General features: G+C 49.2%; 1 protein-coding gene and 1 long non-coding RNA gene across 2 annotated transcripts in view; one reads left to right on the plus strand and one right to left on the minus strand.

The window, feature by feature from the left end:
• The window catches only part of LOC122387325, a 68,863-nt gene that overhangs the window by 13,509 nt on the left and 33,879 nt on the right, over positions 1 to 21,475 (minus strand). Inside the window, exon 2 of the mRNA XM_043377435.1 lies at positions 13,899 to 14,114. Within this exon, the coding sequence (XP_043233370.1) occupies positions 13,899 to 14,114 (216 nt within the window). The remainder of the gene's footprint in view (positions 1 to 13,898; positions 14,115 to 21,475) is intronic.
• On the plus strand, positions 7,364 to 8,521 carry LOC122387326. The gene is made up of 2 exons (XR_006257553.1): positions 7,364 to 8,261; positions 8,488 to 8,521. It is a non-coding gene; the product is annotated as an uncharacterized LOC122387326 (long non-coding RNA).

Raw genomic sequence — 21,475 nt, forward strand, 5'->3', positions numbered from 1 at the left:
GTCTAAGAATATCATTTCGGGGTACCTAACTCAAGGTGACTTAAGCTCTACTTACCGGAGGGCTCAAAACAGTCAAAAACGTCTTAAAATGGCCAAACATGTGTTTCGTTATGCCTGAGGCTAAAAAACTGGAGGGTCGATGACATCAATGTGGTCATCTGGACTACCTAGTCCGTGCTCGAGATAAAACACCCGTCCAAACCCCAAAACGGTCCCATATGGGCGACGGAAAAGGCCTTTGTGTCATCCAGCTTTATTCCTATGCAAAAGGCCAGGGTCACGGTAATGTGGGGTAATATGCGTCCTGACACTGATCACGTTGCGAATGATGCTCCAGAAACAGTCTTGGGACGCAGAATGCTTCTCGAAGAAGATCTAGGAGGAGTTCCAGCTTTCTAGCTTAACTTGAACCGCAAGTATGACCACATTTTTTTAAGTAGAAAATTGCATCCGAGAGGTCGTAGGCCCATCTTCAAGCAAGACAGTGCATCAGTGCAGGGGTCAAGCAAAGCATAAAAGCAGTGCCAGGAGACTGTGATAGGCGTGTGTGGCAAGATCACATCCCAGGCAACTCATCGGATCCAAATTTCATAAAAACGTGTTGGGAATATTGAAATCGAGGCTCGTCGAAGCAAAGCGGTGTTCCAGCATTGAGGAGCTCACGGCGCATGCCAAGTCAGTCTGGGCTAACTTCAAGCCTGCTATGCTGCCAAACATGCCGGTTGGCATGTCGCAGCATGTATTCATGTGTTTGCTTATGAAATAGGGAGCACATTGAGGGGTTATAAACATATCAAAACGCAATGTACTATGTTTTACATGCAAACAAAAGGTGAGAACGAACTTATGGGACACCCTGTACGTCAATTGGGAAAAATGAAAAGTGTTATTTTTGCGCCGGAAACGATCTTAACCCACGAGCCGCTGGGGGGGGGGGGGCATAAAGTTGCCCCCCCTTTACGTTTTGTGGAATATCTCCGAAACCTGATGAGCTACGAACGTGAAACTTGGCATAGCTTCAAATGAATACCTAGGCAATGTTTGGAGAAAGTTTGGTGGTTGTAGCACCAAAGATGACGTCACAGTGACGTCATGAAGTTTTGTCGTTTTCCGATATGGACCGTTTCTGATGACGCTGAGCATGAAACTCAACTGCAAATGAACTAGACAGCACCTGCTGTCATCCTAAAACATCTAAGCACACTTCCATCTAGTTCCTGACCAATAATCGGCTCTTTATATTCGGTCCCATACATCTGATGTATCGTGAGGAAACTGAGAGTCGCAAATCTATAATTTGGCTTATGACGTCACTGTGACGTCATTTCAAATGGGATCGACACCAAATTTGGACACAACCTCGGCTAGGTATTCAGAAAGACGTGTGCAAAGTTTCGCTTCTCTATCTCTTCGCGTTGCGACGATATCGTCGCGGAAGTAAAGGGGGGGCAACTATATGCCCCCCCCCCAGCGGCCGGCGGGTGGCGCGGAGGCCCAGCGGCCGCCGGGTTAAACTATCTCAAACACACGGAATATGAAACCTTGCACTCTTTGCAAGGTCCGACGCTTTACTTTTGCATTGTTGACCTTGCGTGACTTGGGTCAAAAGTTTTTCGTCAATAACTCCCGATCAAGTTAATCCCGCGTTCAGAGTCGATCGGCGCATATGTAGAAAACCAATAGGTCCGGCGAGGGTTAAGGTATTGACCTCGTGACAAGGCCAGGTCAGGGCCCTCAGGTCACGAAGCTGGTCGAATAAGGTCATGCCGCATATCATTCGATTTGGCAGGTCTTCCTGAGTCCGTTTGCGATTTTCCCGACTCGCCAGCTTAATTTGATCGGGAGTCATTGACGAAAAACTCGTATGGCCCTAGTAACGTCAAAAATGACGTCACGCAAGGGCAACAATGCAAACGTAAAGCGTCGCACCTTGCAAGGAGTGCATGAAATCACGATTCTGTATGCTTAAGATAGTTTCGGATCATTCCCGGCGCCGAACCAGCCATTTCCACATTTCCACATTGATTAATACGTGTCAGCCGCCTCTGACAGCTTCGTCGTAACATGTTACGAAGGCACCAAAACTACTCCGTAAATGTTCAAATGGTTGCCAAATTCGAATTCAGCTAAAAAAAAATAGCCTAGAAACATGTAAAACTCGAAAAAGTGAACCGAGGTCACCCGAGGTTACCAAAGGTCAATGACCTGACCTGACCTTCAGGTGACCTTGACACCCACCCTTATGTATGGAAGCAACATCAAATCACATGTCTGAACGTTTGAAACCACGAAAAGCTTGCAAACGCGCGGCTAATGCGAGCCGACAAACGCCGAATCGCGATTTCGGCCAAACATGGTCTCGGAAAAGAGGTCACAGGTCAAAAGTCATTTAGGTCAGGGTTAATGAAATTTTCTGGGTAGGTGCATAATTCATTAATGCGAGGGTGCTGAAAGTTTCGTCGCGATCGGCCGCTTTTTACGCGAGTTATTCGCGAAAACCATTAGGGGAGTTGCATCAACCCCCCCCCCCCTTGTGCCGGCGAGGGTTACCCCCCTAAGATCTCGAGAACCACGCAACATAGCGACAAACGGCAAACGGCGTTGGATAGCCCCAACGGGGAACTACCTTGTGACCTAATTTCATTGGCCTCGGTCAAACCGATGACGCCACAGGTCAGGTCAAAGGTCGAATTTTCACCGTTTACAGGCATTTCAAGAAATGCGTTGTAAAATCGAGTAAAATGCATTTCATTGAATATCATCGATGGGGAAATGTTCGTCAAACACATATCTTGCTATTTGAGGTCACTGATACCAGGTCAGGTCACAGAGGTCAGGTCACTGAGGGTCACAAATTAAAAATGGGTCATTCCACGTCAAATCGATCACGAATGTACCCGTCCCCCTTCGATTTGGATGAAATTTGGTAGGCTCTTAGCACCTGTGAAAATTAATACATCCTACAAGTTTTAGTCCTGGGTGACCTCTGAGGTCAGAGTTATGGGTCATGAAAGATCAACGATTTTTGCCGCCATTGCGGGATTAAAATGCCCATTGCTCTGTAAGTAAGAGTGCGGGGAAGCTGCGGTAAGCGCCATTAGAGAGTCAATGGATGTAGGTTTTATAGAAAATGTTATATATGTCGGTGACCTTTCAATGACCTTTGACCTGACTAGGTCAAACTGGGTATTTTCAAATTTGACCGTGTTCTGTACCTCAGATGTTTACGAAAAATTAGCAGAAGATGTATCATAGTATTGACAGTAAGTAAGGCAAAACATATTTCTGGGGAAATTCTAACTTGTAAAGAAATAAATCATCATATCAAGCCAAACGCGATATACGAAATATGCCCTGAGGCTATTTGACGAATCCCGGCTAATTTCCCGCCTCTCGTTGGCCCGATTGGGCTACAATTTGGTATGCACAATACTCTGATACCCGACCCGAGGTTGATACCCGATTTTAAGGTCCTAGGTCAACCGGTGACCTCTGAGGTCAGGTCAAGTGTCCCAAGGCACGTTCGGTTTTTGGTGAATAACTTCGCAAAAAAACGGCCGCAGAGCCGCGATTTTGGCAGCATCGTGTTCGCCTTGCTCAGGCGCGTCGAATGATATACTTTTTGTTTGGGTAAGGTCAACTTAGGGTGTTGACCTCGGGTCACGGTCAGGTCAGCGCCCCCAGGTCACGAAGATGGGCGAAGGAGGTCATATTGCATATCATTCGATTCGGCTGGTCTTCCCGGGTCCATTGCTGGCTTTCCCGACTCGCTAGCCCAATTTGATCGGGAGCTATTGACGAAAAACTAATATGACCTTGACGACGTCATGAACGGCCCAGCTAGGCTCAGGCCTGTAACGTTTTAAGAGGTTTATATATCAGCGACCTCTGCAACTGGGCTGATTGACTTATTAGAGGCCGGTGTGGGACCTTTAGAGGCCAGTTTGGGCCCTCAGAGACCAATACAACAGGGCCTGCAAAGGACAGTTTGAGACCTTTAGAGGCCGACTTGGGTCATCAGTGGCTAATGTGGGTCATTACAGGCCAGCATGGGCCGTCAGAGGTCAGTGTCGGACCCTAAAATACCGCCATGGGCCGGCGTTGGACCCCAGAGGCCAGCAGAAGGTCCTCAAAAACCAAGATGGGCCTCAGAGGCCGGCATCGGGTCCTCAGAGTTAAGATTCCAGTGTGACCCCCAAGAGGCTAATGTGGGTCCTTACAGGCCAGCATGGGCCCTTAAAGGTCAGTGTGGGAACCTAAAGGACCGGCATGAGCCGGCGTTGGACCCTTAACCCGGCACCGCCTGGGCTATTTCCGTACCCACGACAGCCTGGGGGGTCGGATCCGACCCCCCCCCTGTTATCTCGAGAACCAATGGTCGCATCGAGCCCCGCGAGGCGGCGTTCGAAAGGTCTCTACGAGACCTTCCCAAAACACTCTTAAGATTTTAAGATTGAGGTCAACTTTCGGGTCAAGGTCAGGTCAAAGGTCAAATTCAGGGGTTTTGCATGATTAGGCTTACGGACAGCGGAATCGATAGCTGCTGCTCAAAACTCACCAAAAATGACCTCAAAGGCCTAGTGAAGGTACCATGTGCGTATAGGGGTCATACTAAGTACGGTTAAAGGTCAGATCAGGTCACGAAAGGTCACGGTTTTCACTTTCTGCTACATGGGCGTGCGACACATGTTTTATGGCTTATTTTTCACGCCAAATCCGATGGTAATGGTTATATGTGACCCCAAGTCACTGTGCTGGTGATAAGTGTGCATTGAAAGCATAAAAAATCGTTTATACCATACATAACTAAACGAGGGCTGAGAAAAAGGTCAATTTTTCAACTTTTTATTTTTGACATAAAAATGCACTTTTCTAGACGAGCTTTGTCCCAGGAATCTAGTGGTGCCATTTGTTTTCACATGCGATGTTCAGAAGTGCCCCTAATTCACGAAAATGCTTATGACGTCACCATGCCCTATGCATGTTGGAGCTATTTTTTACAATTTGGGGGTCAACAATCAAGATAGAAAGTTGAAATCTGGGACATCTAATGTTCTAATAGAGCCCTATAACATATATTCCGTTTTTTTTGGAAATTCTCAAAATTTTGTATTTTATTAGCTGTTTTCCAAAAAAATATAGTTTTTTGAATTTTTAGGGGTGAAAAATGCAATTTATGGAAAATCCGAGATAGCCATTTTAAAGAACTCGTTAAGCTGCGTCTTTTAGTGCCCTTAATTTGCAATTTGTTTCAAACCCTGATTTTTGGCGATTTTTTAAACATTTACCACTTTTTGACTAAAAACGCCATGTAGTTACATCACTAAAATCGCTATATCTCAAATTTTTTTTAAAAAGTTTCTTAAAAATTACACAGGAGACGTCAAATTGATGGGGGAGAAGGTATGCCAAGTTTCAAGTTGATAGCGTAAGCGTTTCTTGAGTTGTTCAAGAAAAACGGAGGGGGGGGGGGGTCGGTTCGACCCCCCCCCAGGCGGTCGCGGGTTAAGGCCAGGATGAGCCCTCAGAGGCCGATGTGGACCCTAAGAGGCCGGCATCGGATCTTCAGAATTCAGTGCGGGGCCCTCAGAGGCACTTAACCCTCGCACGACCAGGCCATTTCTCATAACACGAACGACCAGGGGGGGGGGGTTGTTACGACCCCCCCTGGCGTTTCGAAACGGAAGGTCGTAGAGCTTAGCAGAAAAAACCAACGGATTGCTCTCAACGAGATCTCGCGATTGGTGGTATATTTTTTGGTCCTAGGTCAACATTTGACCTACTTTTGACCGGTCAAAGGTCAAATTTTCGGAAAAATAGACTTTTTCAACTTTCCGCGGCGATTGCGGCAAAACGGTGGGAGATATCGACTTGAAACCTTCACTATCGTGTTCCTTGATCAATTCTCTATCGTTTGGTTTGTATTTCGTTTCCCTAGCTCTAAAAATGGCGCGTTGGGAGCGCCGGAAGTCGGCAAGGTCACAGTCGGCGGCAGAAATTCGAAAAATCAAAATTTAAATTTTTGAAATCTGATTGTATTTTTGGATTTGGAAGGTCCATTTGCTCCTTATAGAAGCTAATATTGCTGCATATTCCCATTGAGGTGACAAGAATGAGCAAAATAGTGGTTCGGGCGCTTTTCAAAAATAGTACCGGACGCTGTTCCTCTTATGACGTCATAACTCCGTGACCTGACCTGACCCGGTCAATTTTCTTGCACCACACGATAGCCAATGCTTGCCCCAACATGCATGGGAAGTTTCATCATGATCCATCAAACAATGTGGGTATCACCGGCAGAAAACCTAGGGGTTCGGCGCACACGTTTGGTAACTGTCGGCCGGAGGCTGTACCTTTTATGACGTCATAACTCCGTGACCTGACATGACCCGATCAATTTTTTTCGGCAAAAGATGCGCAAAGGTTGCCCCAGAGGGTATTGAAAATTTCAGCCCGCTACGACAAGCCGTTTAGCGTGCACTTCGAAAAAACCTCAGGGGGGGTTGATACAACCCCCCCTAGGCGTTCTAGGGTTAAAGGTTAGTGTTGGGACCCCAGGCACAGAAATGAGGCCACCTGAGGCCGGTTTAGGGACCATCGAATACCAGTGGAGGGCCCTCAGAGGTCAATGTGGGTTCTCACTTCTCAAAGGTCAATGTGGGTGCTTGACCGCTACTGAATGGCCCTCCGAGATCAGTGTAGACCCTCAAAGACCGGTATGGGAGCTGTTAACCCGTGCCGTGCCGTGTGTCTGAACACCCCCTGTTTTTTTCGCGAATATCTCAAAAACGGCGGCGCGGAGCGCCACCGTTTGTGGCACACCTTATCATACATCGGTTGTACACATGTTGTAAAAATTTCAGACCAAGGTCATTCAAGGTCAGGTCACCAGGTCACTTGAAGTGACCTCACCTCATAAAAAGTTTCAATGTCTGCCATAGCTACACCGAATGACCGATCGCTTGAAACTTTCAGACGTTGCTAACAGCAATAGTGTGTAAAAAATGTACCTCTCAGAATTTTGATATCGATGACCTAAGGTCAAGTCAATTTTGCTACATCCTCAAGTCATTATAAGTCAATGGGAGAAAACTGAAATGCGCCTCTTTTGGACGAAAGCCATTATAAACACTCCCAAACACTGAATTACAAGTAACTTAGACACACTGAACATGAAAATGGTGTCCGTGACCCCTGTTATGCCACTCAGGTCATCTCAGGTCACGAATGGTGTCTAACAGTTTTTCGCGAATGACTTTTGATAGAGACATGCTAGAGCGATGAAAGCACCTTAGATGTGGTCATCTCGACGATACAGATCGATTGATGTGCAACATGACCCTTTCCGGTCAGGTCACCTAAACCTGAGGAAAAATTTTCAAGCTGACATTTCAATGTCAAATTATAATTCATTCGATGCGTCTTGACGAGAGGAACACGATACCGGTAAAACTTAACTCGTGCATGGCTTGAGTCAAAAGTTGTAGATGGCGCCAGCCAGATTTGGTGCATTGTGGTACTTGTCCGTGTTGCATTATCCTTTTCCGGCCTGTCTGATTTACCTATGCCTTTGATTTACACGTTATTCTGTTTTGTCATCACTCCCCGCCCTCTAGCCGAGTTTGTTGCGTCAGAATTCTGGCAACTTTAGAGATGTGCGTCGAGCGAGGCGGATAAAATGTATAGAAGGCGTGTGTTTTCTGCCGAGATATTGAAGATTTAACTATGAGAAATATTACTGTATTCGTCGCGTGGATTTGGAATGCCCAACCTACTTAATTTGATGTGTGCGAGTGATGGTGAAATCTCGGTACCTGTCAGTGCGCGACACTATTTCGTTCTTTCCGGCGGGTGCGTCTGGCCCGAGAGGTTGTGTCGGCTGCGGTGCTGGTTTTGGACAGAAGGTGGGTGGATATTCATCGATGATTGTCGTAAATTTGTTGCTCAAGGAATGTTGATTGCTCGTCAGGCGTTAGATTTATTTTGCATACGTATTTCGGTGATTATAATATGCTCATAGGACGGCATGGAATTTCGCCTCAGGTGCGTCATTTTGCAGTGTGCTCTGTTTGTATAGGTGCCCGGGGATGAGCTCGGCCTGTGCGAGCCCGGTTTTCCCCGTGGCTGAGTGCGCCGTGTGACGAGGCTGCGGTGCGAGGTCGGCCGCGGTACGAGGTCTGCCGCCGGGAGGTCGGCCGGCGCGAGTCTGCTGCGGTTCGAGGTCGGCCGCTGAGAAAAGGGCGTGGAGACCCTTACAGCCGGTAGGATATGTTTATTTGTTTAGTAACTTCGAGGTGATATTTGCAGGGGAATTGTGTTAACTAGAGAGTGGGAGGTGTAAAACGGAAATTGCTGATAAATGTATTATTGTTTTCCTTTAATCTAAACCAACATATTTTGTATGTACTGCGCAGTGCGAGTGTCGATGTGAGCGCTGGTGAATTCGTGCCCTAGTATGCTCTGCTGACGCCCTGCTGTGCTCCACAGTAACGAATCAGTTTAAATACAACTGTTCAGTCAACGGCGTGGTCTCGACGTGCGTGAGCAGCTGAGCTTGGAGTCGTGGACGCCCGGCGGCGGTCGCCTGTGGCGACTGCTGCACCACAGCGTCGGCTGTGGAAACTACAAAAGTTATTGTAGAAAAACTTCCGAAAAAAACGGCTGTTTTGGCAGTTTTTGCTCCCTGTAGGCCAAACTGCTGATGTTTTGTCAAATCTGAGAAAATTATTCAGAAAGGTCGTTGCTAGGGCTATCGAATGCGCTTTTCCACGGCGCTGTAGCTCTATTGGTTCCAGAGTTATGCGCTGGCGTCTTGGAACTTGTTGACATTCGACCCGAAAATCGGCGAAATTTTGCCTTCAATGACCTCTGGTGACCTGACCAAAAAAGTGACCGAAGTGATTTCGTCATTATTTTTGGCGCCCTTTCGACCGCCGCCTTTCGCGTATCGCTACGTGGCCCCGGGGTGTTCAAACACCCCCCCCCCCCAACAGGGCATGGAAATCCAGGACCCCCAGCGGGGCGCAGGTTAATAGCTGGCGTGAGTTTCTTGAGCCTCGTGACAATCAAATAAGGGCCAGAGCCCCATACGCCCATGGGGGCCCATTGGTTGTTGGGGGAGGGGGGGGGACAAATGATATGATGGCCCCTGATTTGCCTTTGGAGGGGGAACAGCATGTCCCTGATACCTCCCCCTCTGCGACCGCCACTGCACTGAAAGTGGAAGGGGGAGGGGCAGATACAGACATTGCTGGCCCCCAGCCTGTTTTAACCGAGGCAGGGGGGGGGGGGGGCATTGTCACCCTGGACCCAAGCTACTGCGCCCTTGACGAACTATGCCGACCCCAAGCAGATCCGGTCAAGCGTTGGTCGTTTGTATACGCATTCTCTTGCACCGTGCCAGTATTGTTTTATACCTTTTCAGTGCTCGCTGCCCTGCCTCGTATTCAACAAAATGCTGCCACCAGGACTTACAGGGTTGGGCAGATAAATTGGGACAAATTTCAACTTCCTCTAAAAGGACTATTTTTTGAGTGATAAAGATAATTTTTGAACATAAATATAGGCTAACGAATACGTTTCCATGTTATGCAGGTTGTGTTGTAATTTTGAGTCGGCTGGTCACAGAACGTGGGCTTAAGAAAGCCACTATCAACTTAGTTCGCGCGCACATGCGTGCCAATACTCTAATTATGCTCCATCAAATGGCTGAAAGTAGTGTGTATCGAACAGACGTAAACGTAGGAGGAAGAGATGATATTGACTCATTCTTACATACCTATTGCATTGACACCGGCCGCTCCCCCGGTTTTTCAGGGGGGCTAAAAGGCAAAATTCAGTTAAATCAGAGGATCCTCGCGAAAACAGTGGCGCGAGCTTACAACGAAGGTAGCCGCGCCATGAGAAAGCGATATACCAGCACCTCAAACATGGACTCTTATGCATTGATGCATATCAACCTGTCAACATAGATGTTGAAGCAGCTGTGACGTTAAAAAGATTGTTTCCTCTTGAAGGGCTTGGAGAAGCGAGCAAGCACGTGCAGGTCTTTTTCGGACGATGGTATCCCCATAACCGAACATATGAACAACCGCAAACACCATGTAACATCGCAACCAGCCCAGAAGACGTGATCTTAGTTCCAAAAAGCATGCAGCAGACATCGGTGATGGCATTCCACCCGATGACTTCTGACGGTCACGTGGGGCCCCCTTATTTTACGGAATCGGGAAGGGGTTCGCCATTACAGGGTACACTCGGGGGCAGATTGATGTTCTACAACTCTTTATCCACCAGGTTCCTATGGCTCAGCATTGGCAGCAGCCGCCTGGTACCGGTAGACTGTGCCGCTTCACTTACTTGTCAAGCGGCACAGCCTACCCACACCATATGACACCGGTCTGGGTCGGTGGCTGGAAGGCGATGTGGGCCGCCTGTGACGTCAGCGCAGCGGTGAGGGCCGAGCCCGGAGGCATGGCTCGGGTCGGCGCGGCGCGGCGGCTGGCGAGGGCTGGGGAGTGAGGTGGGGTGGGCGCACGGACCATCGCGCGGCTGAGCGAGTTTAGTTAACTTTCGCGTCTCAAGGCGCCAATTATTCTACCTAACAATTGGGCTAAAGCAGTTGTTAAAATGTCCTATCCTCAAGACAGCGCCTATCATCATACTTGCCATGCACATTACGACACACATTACATGCACATACGACGTGGCATTGGGACAGCCGATAGAATTTATATCACACGTGCATCGAGTTGCGGAGCTACATTGTTTTTAACAGATAAGTATTAAGGCCTTAATTGAGCTCATTGGTGTCTATTATTTCGCACAGCAATCGTCCAGAGACGTGGGAACTGGGGTTTTTGGATAGCGCGGCGTCCCAACTTTAAGCAACTCTTAATGTTCCTCTAATGTGTGGTCGCAGCCACCAATAGCAAACCGTTCCATCTAGGAAGTAGGAACAAATAAGTCGCGCACCTGGGACGGTTCGAACCGGGCTTCTAGCGTGTACCCTACGACGCTAGCGTGTATCCACTGAGCTGCCGAAACCAGCGACCACCCACCGCGGTCAAACGCGATCAAATGTCACAATACTGTCATTGGCGGTCAGCGGGTGAATGTCATTTTGTTTTGTGCAGACGAGGACCATTCTCGGTAGCTCAGTGGATGAACGCACGTGTCGTGAATTGGCCGGTGGGAGAAGCCCGGTTCGAACCCCCCTGAGTAGCCGAGTTTTTGGCTCCTAGTTGGAACGGTTTGCTCAGGGTTTGCTATTGGTCGCTGCGACCACATACATATTAGAGTAACAGTAATAATCGCTTTAACCCTATTAGTGGCAGGCTCCTGGCTACATAGGGGCGTTGGCTGCGGCACTACTCATAACCCCCAGTTCCCACGTCTCTGGACGATTGCTGTGCGAAACAATAGACACCAATCTGCTCAATCAAGGCCTTAATACTAATATGTTATACATAATATAGCTCCGCACCTCGATGCAGGAGTGACATAAGTTCTATCGGGTGTCCCATTGCCACGCTTAAGTGTGTCGCAATGTGCATTGCGTATGATGATAGGCGCTGTCTTGGGGATAGGACATTTTAACAACTGCTTTAGCACCATTGTTAGGTAGAATAATTGGCGCCTTGAGACGCGAAAGTTAACTACACTCGCTCAGCCGCGCGATGTCCGTGCTCCCACCCCACCTAGCTCACTCCCCAGCCCTCGCCAGCCGCCGCGCCGCGCCGACCCGAGCCATGCCTCCGGGCTCGGCCCTCACCGCTGCGCTGACGTCACAGGCGGCCCACATCACCTTCCAGCCACCGACCCAGACCGGTGTCATACGGGTGGGTAGGCTGTGCCGCTTGACAAGTAAGTGAAGCAGCACAGTCTAACGGTACCAGGCGGCTGCTGCCAATGCTGAGCCATAGGATCCCGGTGGATAAAGAGTTGTAGAACATCAATCTGCCCCCGAGTGTACCTAACCATTATTCCGGCAGTTCGAATCAACAAGATGAAAGAAGGCAACATCCTGCATGGAGTGATGCTCTTCGAGGAGTCAGCTCCCCGGCATACAGTAAATTAAATACAAAATCTCCTGAAACGGAGGATCCCGCAAACTGTACCCAAGGGAAAATGCCCCCTTCCTCAGTAAACCTCAGCCCACACAAGTTCTGGTTGCTGGGGCGTTTTTGCGGGTGAGTCTAACGAACGTCCCCATGTGACTGTGGTGAGCCTCAGCAGTGCCAGTTGGCTACAATTACGAGCCATTTCAGACGGAAGATCTCGCCGCGCGTGCGGCCAGTCCAGGCACCGATAAGGACTGATGCAGGTGGACCACGGTGACCATATTTGGTGAAAATGTGTAAAATTGGTGTGACAATATGTGATCCAATTTTGAAATGCCTATGTTTACAATTTTCTAAGCTACGGCGTTCTAAATGCAAATATATATTTTGTCCCAATTTATCTGCCCAACCCTGTAGAGTTTTGTCGCTGATATGGTTTCATTCATTGAATGAAGGAAATTGCGGTCAATAACGCTGTAGAAACAAAAGGGAATCTTCATAACGGGAGCTGAACAGTCGCCAAGTTGTGGTGTTTAGGGTACCGGGTGGTAGGTACAGACTAGTGGTGTCAATTACGGAAAATCGGAATACCGATACCAAACCAAATACTAACCAAAACCGTGGGAAGTTACCAAAACCAAACCAGCTTGGGAAAATAGGGAAATACCAACTTTTCACCGATTTCTTAGCCTCTTATACATTAGTGAGGGTTCATGATACCAACAAAATACCAAACACATTACGATTGAAATAGGTACCAAATACCAAGTTGGTATCGGTTTGGTATCGGTATACCAAAAAGTTGGTATCCGATTGACATCTCTAGTACAGACAGACACCAAAGTCAGCAAAAAGTGTGTGTGGGGGGAGGGCAGTTAACATTGCTACCCCCCCCCCCCCACCTCCGAAAGTGGGGGGCCATGCCCCCCTGTTCCTACGCCTATGACTGGGTCTGACACTGACACTGACAATGACACCGAAACTGAGTCTGATACAGACATTGACACCGACACTGAGTCTGATACAGACATTGACACCGACACTGAGTCTGATACAGACATTGACAACGACAGTGACACATCATTGACAATGACAATGACACAGTCGGTACTAGTGATGTCAGTTACAGAAAATCGGAATACCGATACCAAACCAAATACCAACCAAAACTGTCCCGTAGCTCAGTTGGTAGAGCATTGGACTCCCGGTAGTGACAGCCCGGGTTCGAGACGCTCCGGCGCTCGATATTTGAGACTCCTGACGGGGATGGTCTGCGGTTGGTGGGAGCAGCCGCAGCCAGTTGAAGTCAGTTGAGTGGGACAGGCCGTGTCCGGCTTTGAAGGGCACGTTAAACTTTGGCATCTAAATTCTCCCGTTACCCGGAATTGCGCGATCGGACGGTAGGGGTCGGGGTCTACGCAACAAGCTCTGCTTAGCGTGAGCTCCGGCTCTGTCAATCCGTCCATTCAAGCATTCGAGCTAAATGTATAAAAAAAAAACGTGGGGAAATACCGAAACCTGACGAGCTCGGGAACATGAGGGAAATACCAACTTTTTACCAATGTCTTAGCCTCTTATACGTAAGTGAGGTTTCATTACCAACAAAATACCAAACACATTAGGATTGAAATACCCAATACCAAGTTGGTATCGGTTTGGTATCGGTATAACAACAAGTTGGTATCCGATTGACATCTCTGGTCGGTACTGACACTGGAACCGACATTGATTCCAACACTGATACCGACCGACACTGAGTCTGACTGACACAGACACTGACTCTGACACTGACACTGGCAGCCGCCCCAGCCCGCTCCAGCCGCCGCTGGCACTCACTGGGAGCGGGTGGCGGCGGCCGACGCCGTTCTGGCCGTAGTAGAGTGCTGCAAACCGGCTGGCGCCCTTGGCGTCGTCGTACTTGGGGTCGCCGGAGTCGGCCGGCGCCGTCAGCAGTCCGGGGACGACCGGCCCCGTGCCGTAGCCGCTCATGTACTGGCCGGCGCTGGGTGGGCTCAGCTGCACGACCAGCAGCGCGGCTGCCAGGCAGGCCGTCTGAGAACAACAACACGCGCTCAACGGACCACAGGCACCACCAGTCTCTGCCAACGCGTCCCAAATTCACTGCTATTAACCCTCGCCCGTATTGGTGTTTTGCCAGCTGTGAACGTACTTTAAGGTCCTAGGTTAGGTCATTGGTTGATCTTCCAGGTCAGGTCAATGGTCCCCAAAAGTCGGGAAAATCGGGACCTGTCAGAACTTCGTAAAGTGAGGTTGTCATGTTTTTTTTTCGGGGCACTGATCACGAATTTCATGTTAGTTTTCATCACACACGATGTCTTTGTGGCACGGCTGAGAGTAGCCGGTCACCACTTGAACTGCTAGCAGTGCATACCGCTAGTAGTTCTCCTCCCGTTGTGAGAGAGAATGTTAGGATTGTCAAGGCAGAGACTACCATCCGCCACCGTCGGCACCACACAACTCCAAGGGAGGAGGAGACTCCCGATGTGCGCCCGTGTCGGTAGCTCTGCGCTTGACTAGGATGAAACGAGCCACCGATCGTGGATCGTACTGATTTATTGAACAAAAATTGACACACTATATTTCTAGCAAGGCTACCTAGCATAGGTAGTTTCAGCGTCTAAATGGTAACACTAGAAATTACAGTGACAGTTGGACAAAGAAAACTTACTGCACACCTGCGCTCCTACATTACCTCTTAAGGCGTGACAATACTGTAGTGTCCACCGCCGTCTCCGGATTCCGATGTATTCTCACAAACTCGCGGTGCAAAACACTAAGGCACTGCCGTGCTGTGCGGCCGGGCGGAGCCTCTCGACTGCTGGCTCTGACTGGAGCCGAGCAGGGTGCGGCCGCCTCACACTCGTATTACCGGGGGCCCGATGCCGAGCCTCGGACACCCGATGCACTAGGTACAGTAGGTCTATTAAAAAAGTCCCCCGCACCAGTGGGCGCTGCATTCGCTGAGCCGAACCCCCGTCTGCCCGTCCCATATCGCGCCGGGCTCAGGTCAGGTAGGGTCAGCGGGACCGCTCGGTCCGGCCCGCGGGCGGTGGACGGGCGGCCGGTAACGCTTTCCGCCAGCCAGCCGTAGAATCCAACAAACGGGACGGCCACTGCTCAGCGCAGCGAAACCGGTGTTAAAGAATGGCAGTGTTACCGGTGTTAAAGAATAATCATTCATGGCCGCAATGATCATGGGATAGTTGTTGTGTATCGAGTGGTCAGTACTTTCCTTATTCTGCTACTTCCGATTGTACTTCATGCTTTTGGCTGACTCCAAAGACTCCTTTTTACTCAGAACGTTTCTTCCATACTACACAAGGCCAAGAACAACAACTTCCAAGGTTCTCCATATGAGGCACACTCTCTAAATCCAGGCAGAGTAAATGACGTCACAAGAGACATCATCCTAATACACAACACTCCTCCCCACTAAACAACACTTTACAGGTTCATGCGCACTACAGGTTTACGCTCACGCTGGGGATGAGTGCGCAGTTCTGGGGTCTTCCGGATGACGTCCGCTGGACGTGCCCTAGGACCCACAGTCTCTTGTTCAGTGTTCGCCTTCGCTGCTGACGCTGCTTCAGGTGACTGTGTTGCAGCGATCCCATCTTCCTCCAGCACGAGCCCGCGGTTACCGGTTGAAGTTACCGACCATGTTCCCGCTGCACCGCTGGTGCGTCTTGCGCTGGGAGATTGCAGTGCTCAGACGGATTGATCTCCTGCCGCAGATTAGTCACTGGAGGTCGGACACCTGGCAGACAGACAATCTGATCGATGTGTCGACGCCACACTTCGTCTTGCACTTGGACTAGGTAGTGTTTACTGCCTTGTCGTTCGATGACGTCTCCCTCCCTCCATTTCTGTGCACCTCGGTAGTCGCGGACCAGGACTGATTCGCCGACTTCGAGCGTTCTGTCGGTTCCCTTCTGTGATCTTTCTACTTGTTCCTGTTGCTTCTCTCGAACTTCACTTGCGAGGTTGGGCTTCAGGAGGTCCAGGCGGTTTCGTAGCGGCCTGCCCAGCATCAACTCCGCCGGTGTACGTCCTGTTGACGCTTGTGGCGTACTGCGGTACGCCATCAGGAAGTTCGGGATGTTGACCTTCTTGCCTTTTGAGGCCTTCAGCAGGTTCTTCAGACAACCCACTGCTCTTTCCGCAGCTCCGTTAGTGGACGGCTTGTACGGCGCTGTGACACTGTGCTTGATTCCGTTCCTCTCCAAGAACCCTTCGAAGTCCTTGCTGACGAGTTGTGGACCATTATCCGTGACCAGTTGGTGAGGCAGTCCCCACCTAGCGAACAGGTTCAGCAGGTATTCAATCGTCTTCTCTGTTGTGATGGTCTTCATTGGAGCGATTTCCATCCACTTCGAATAGCTGTCGATGACAACCACGTAGAATCTACCTTCCACAGGACCAGCGAAATCTAGATGTATCCGTTGCCAGGGTCCCTTGGCATACTCCCATGGGTGGAGATCTCCGCTTGGTGGCTCTGCTCGCTTTTGCCAGCAGCCTTCGCAGTTCCGGACTTCCGCCTCGATCTGCTTGTCCATGTTCGGCCACCAGACGTGCATCCTTCCGAGCTGCTTCATCTTCACCATTCCTTGATGTCCGGCATGCAGCTCGCTCAGCACTCTGGATCTCAGGTTCGGCGGAACCACGACGCGACATCCCCACATTAGACATCCGCGCTCCACGGTCAGTTCGGTTTGCCTCATCTTGAATGGTTGTAGCTCTTCATTTACGGCTTCTGACCAGCCGTTGTGCACGAAGTGCATCACCTTCGCCAGGATTGGGCTTCTGGCCGTCTCTCGTTGAATCGCTGCGGCCGTCACCGGACTTAGCGACTCCAGTTGTCCGATCAGACAGACAGTGCACTCGTCTTCTGGTGCTTCTGACTTCAGCACTGAGCCTTCTCTCGGTAGACGTGAGAGCCAATCAGCTACTGGAATCTGTTCCGACTTCCTGACTTCCACAGAGAAATCGTACTCCGCCAACTTCATCGCCCATCTCTGGATCCGTGAGGCAGCCAACGTCGGCAGCGGCGCCTTAGGTCCAAAGACGTGAGCTAGCGGCTTGTTGTCCGTTACGAGCTTGAAATGGCGCCCGTACAGGAACTGCTTCAGTCGCTGAAATGCCCAGACTACACAGAGTCCTTCCCTTTCTATCTGAGAGTATTTCCGCTCGTGTTCACTCAGCGATCTTGACACGTACATGATCGGCCGCTCATCCTTCCCTTGAACGAGTACGGCGCCTAGTCCTTCTGGACTAGCGTCCGTGATCACCGTCACCTGCTCCGTCACGTCGAAATGACGCAGCACTTCCGTTGATGACAGCTGTCTCTTGATGCTGTTGAAGCTGGCTTCACACTCTGCAGTCCACTTCCATTCGCTGTCTTTCTTCAGGAGTTCATTCAACGGCCTTGCTGTCTTCGAGAGGTTCTTCAGGAAGCGGTTGTAGAACGTGACAGCACCGAGAAACTCACGAACTTCTTTCTGGTTGGTGGGTGCTCTTGCGTTCAGCACGGCTTTCACACGTTCTGGATCTGTTCTGATGCCCTCGGCTCCTAGCCTGAGCCCTAGGTACCGGACTTCCTTTGTCAGAAACTGACATTTCTCCTTTTTCAGACGCAGACCGTGTGACTTCATGATCTGCATCACTTCGTCCAGTCGCTTCAGTGCTTCTTCTTCAGTTCTTCCTGTGATGAGCATATCATCCAACAGACACTTCACTCCAGGCACATTCTTGAGGATTCTGTCCATTTCCCTCTGGAAGAGCATTGGACTTGACTTCACCCCGTATGGTAGTCGCAGCATACGGTGCATCCCCCATGGTGTGTTGAGAACACAGTATTCCTGGCTATCTGTGCTGAGGGGCATCTGCAGATACGCTTGGGAGAGGTCAATCACTGAGATGTATCGAACCGGTCCCACTGTTGCAAAAATGTCCTCCATCTTCGGCAGCGGGTGCTTCGGCACTTCCAGGTTTGGGTTCAGCGTTACCTTGAAATCTCCACAGAGCCTTACTGATCCGTCCGGCTTTGGTACGACTACGAGAGGCGTGGCCCACTTCGGCGTTGCATCCTCTGACGTCAGTTCTTTTGTCACTCCAAGTTCCACCCATTTTGACAACTCTTGCTTCACTTTGTCCGCGAGACCATATGGCACAGGTCGTGGTGGCTGGAACACTGGTTTGGCATCCTCTTTCAGCTCTAGATGAGCTTCAGTGTTCTTCATCTGACCCAGCGTACCATCAAACAGCTCTTCATTCCTCTGCAGAACATCTTCCAGCTTCCAACGCATTGTCTTCTGAGATTGCATACTTCCCACCAGCTGTTCCCAGTCCAGTCTGATTTCTTTCAGCCAGTTACGTCCCAGTAGTGGAGGTCCATCTCCTTCCACCACATGCACTTCCAGTTCCTTCTTGTTTCCTTGGTACACTACTTCTGCATCAGTGACACCCAGCACAGGGATCTTGTGCCCTGTATATGAGGTCAGACGACATCCAGCTTTCCGCAGACTCAGTCCAGGAAGCACACTGTCTGGCATCAACGTCACTGGGCATCCTGTGTCAACCAGGAATTCCACATCCTTGCCATTTACGGACATGCTCACCTTGATCGCCTTTGACTTCTCCCTGCTTGCTTGATACACACAATAGTTGTCTTCCTCGTCATCTTCTACTTTGTCACCTTCATTACAGTTCACCCTCACTCTCTCTTCAGCACTCGGGTTCCTGCACGCAGCTTGGAGGTGACCCGGCTTTGAACAGTTGTTACATCTGACATGTTTCGGCACTCTGCAGTCTTTTATCAGATGGTTACCTTTGCCACATCTGAAGCATTTCCTTTCATCTTCCCTTTGACTGCTTTGCATCATCTTACCTCTTGCATTTTTCATCTGGTTTTGCTGCCCTCTCACAGCTTCATCCTTCTTTGGCTTTCTTTCTGCCTGCTTCCAGTTGACCTTGTTCACCTTTTCATCTTTCCTTGATGCTCCTTCCTCTGACACTTCCATCTTCCGAGCTTGCTCTCGAACAGTGGCATCTGTCGACCATATAGAGATGGCTTTGGTTAGAGTCAGCTTTTCTTCCTTAAGCATGCTCTCCTTTACTCTGGATGAGGGACATGTTGCAACCAGCTTATCTCTCACCAGGTTATCCACTTCATTGACATCAAAGTCACACTTCCGAGCTTGAGTTTTCAGCTTTGCTACGTATCCTTCCACTCTTCCGCCTTCGTACACCATTGTGTTGAAGTGATGTCGCTCAACTACTGCGTTTACTTTTGGCTTGAAGTGCTTCTCCAGCTGATCTTTCAACTTTTCATATGCATTTGTCCCTTCCCCCTCTGGCAAAGTATCGATAATACCTTGAACATCAGGTCCGAGAATGTGCAGAACAATATTGACTTTCTGAGAAGCAGTTTTCACATCAATTGCACCCATGTAAATTTCCACTGATTTGATCCATGTCATGAAGTTTTCACCTTCCTTGATACTTGGTGGTGGAGGCAGACTAACAGCCATAATTCAGAAAATATCCAAATCGACAAATACTGGCGCACTTCCAACTCGAGATATGCCCTTAACCTTGAAATGCGACAAACTTTGGCGCGACACGTGCTGCGCCTTACAGATGCGTCTTCGGGACTTTAAATCGCGTATTTTACCTTCGTCGCCATTTTGTTGTGTATCGAGTGGTCAGTACTTTCCTTATTCTGCTACTTCCGATTGTACTTCATGCTTTTGGCTGACTCCAAAGACTCCTTTTTACTCAGAACGTTTCTTCCATACTACACAAGGCCAAGAACAACAACTTCCAAGGTTCTCCATATGAGGCACACTCTCTAAATCCAGGCAGAGTAAATGACGTCACAAGAGACATCATCCTAATACACAACAATAGTCATTGTTAGCCCGTGCCCACAGGAATGCCTAGACTGTCACGCCCTGTTGGAGGGGAAATGGGGATTGAGCATCATTCTTATAACTCAGCTTTGGGCATTTAAGTGGTATTCGAAGTAGCGTCAAAAGTAGCAAAAAGCAGAAAAAAATACTTCAGCCAATTTTAGATCGGGTCAGAGCAAAAGATCATGTCACCAGAGGTCATCGATGGTAAAATTTTGCTTGGACAGGGTGCGTTGCGCGCACCGGTGCATTGGGTTTCCAATTTCCATGGAAACATCAACAGACTCGGAAGCTCGTAACGCTAGCGTGGAGCCGAATTCATATCAACCGCCGCAACAATGCATGGCAGCGCAGCGCAGCGTGCTGCAGAGCGGGGCCGTGAAACATCGCCCAGGGCTATCCATGTGTCAGGGCAATCCAACCCACGTGATGGGCTCGGCCCCAGCGGAGCATGAGGCCCAGAACTCCCGCCCAGGCCCCCTGTCTCCCCCTAATTCCTGTCATCCTTCCCACTCTTAAATCGACCGAAAAAGCCTAACCTAACACAACAAGCAGCTTGTTTACCGCTATGTCTGAATAATATTGTCAGATTTAATTAAGGTCAACGGCTTAGCACGTAAATACCTAACAGCAACTGCCGTCTGCCACCATCGGTATTATGAGAAAACCAATTGCTTTTCCACAAACACTAAAAGTTTTAAGCTAAACTTGCATGAAATTAATTTTACCAGCCTCGTGTTCCTCTTATCAAAACTTGATCAAAACGCTTCGAATGAATCAAAAGTTGATCTTTAAAGGTCATTTGAATAATTTGGCCTATGTTCAAAGACATGACCTGACTAGAAATGGTCATGATGCATAGCATCGTGGAACTTTACAAACACTTTAGATGATTTCATAACTTAAGCATGTCTATCAAAATATTTATTACATGGCTCATGTGTAAGCTGGGTGTGTGATCATGCTTACGAGTATGTTGAACGCAACTGATAATGTTCTGTTGGCCACAATTTCTATATTTAATTTATCCTCCCGGATTTCATATTTTTATTAATGACACCCTGACGATATCGAGAAAAAAAAAACGCTTAGGAGATTTAACAGCCTGAGATACATTCAGTATAAGGAAGGGTCAAGTCTAGGGTTACTTTTACAGGAAAACTCGAGAGGGGGAGTTAAGTTCGGGGCAAGGGCGGATCCAGAGGCATCTGAAAGGGGGGCCCAATGCCATTAGGTTTTTGTTAGGATGGCACCTGCAGAACCTTACCTACCCCCAAATCCTACTCTCTCCCCGGATTCTGGCCACTTTATATTGTTAGGTTGCCAAAAAAAAATAGCTAAAAAATATACGTAGGTAACCTTGGCGGTAAGGGGCGGGGGAGGTCCCAACTTGACTGCGCCCTTGCAAATGTCAATCAGTAGTATCAACATTCAACCTATTACCCTGGCCAAACATCAATTAGCGCCTTTCTAAATAGAGAG

This window comes from Amphibalanus amphitrite, unplaced genomic scaffold (assembly GCF_019059575.1).
Source record: "Amphibalanus amphitrite isolate SeventyFive unplaced genomic scaffold, NRLGWU_Aamphi_draft 000282F_arrow, whole genome shotgun sequence".
NCBI classification, from domain to species: domain Eukaryota; kingdom Metazoa; phylum Arthropoda; class Thecostraca; order Balanomorpha; family Balanidae; genus Amphibalanus; species Amphibalanus amphitrite.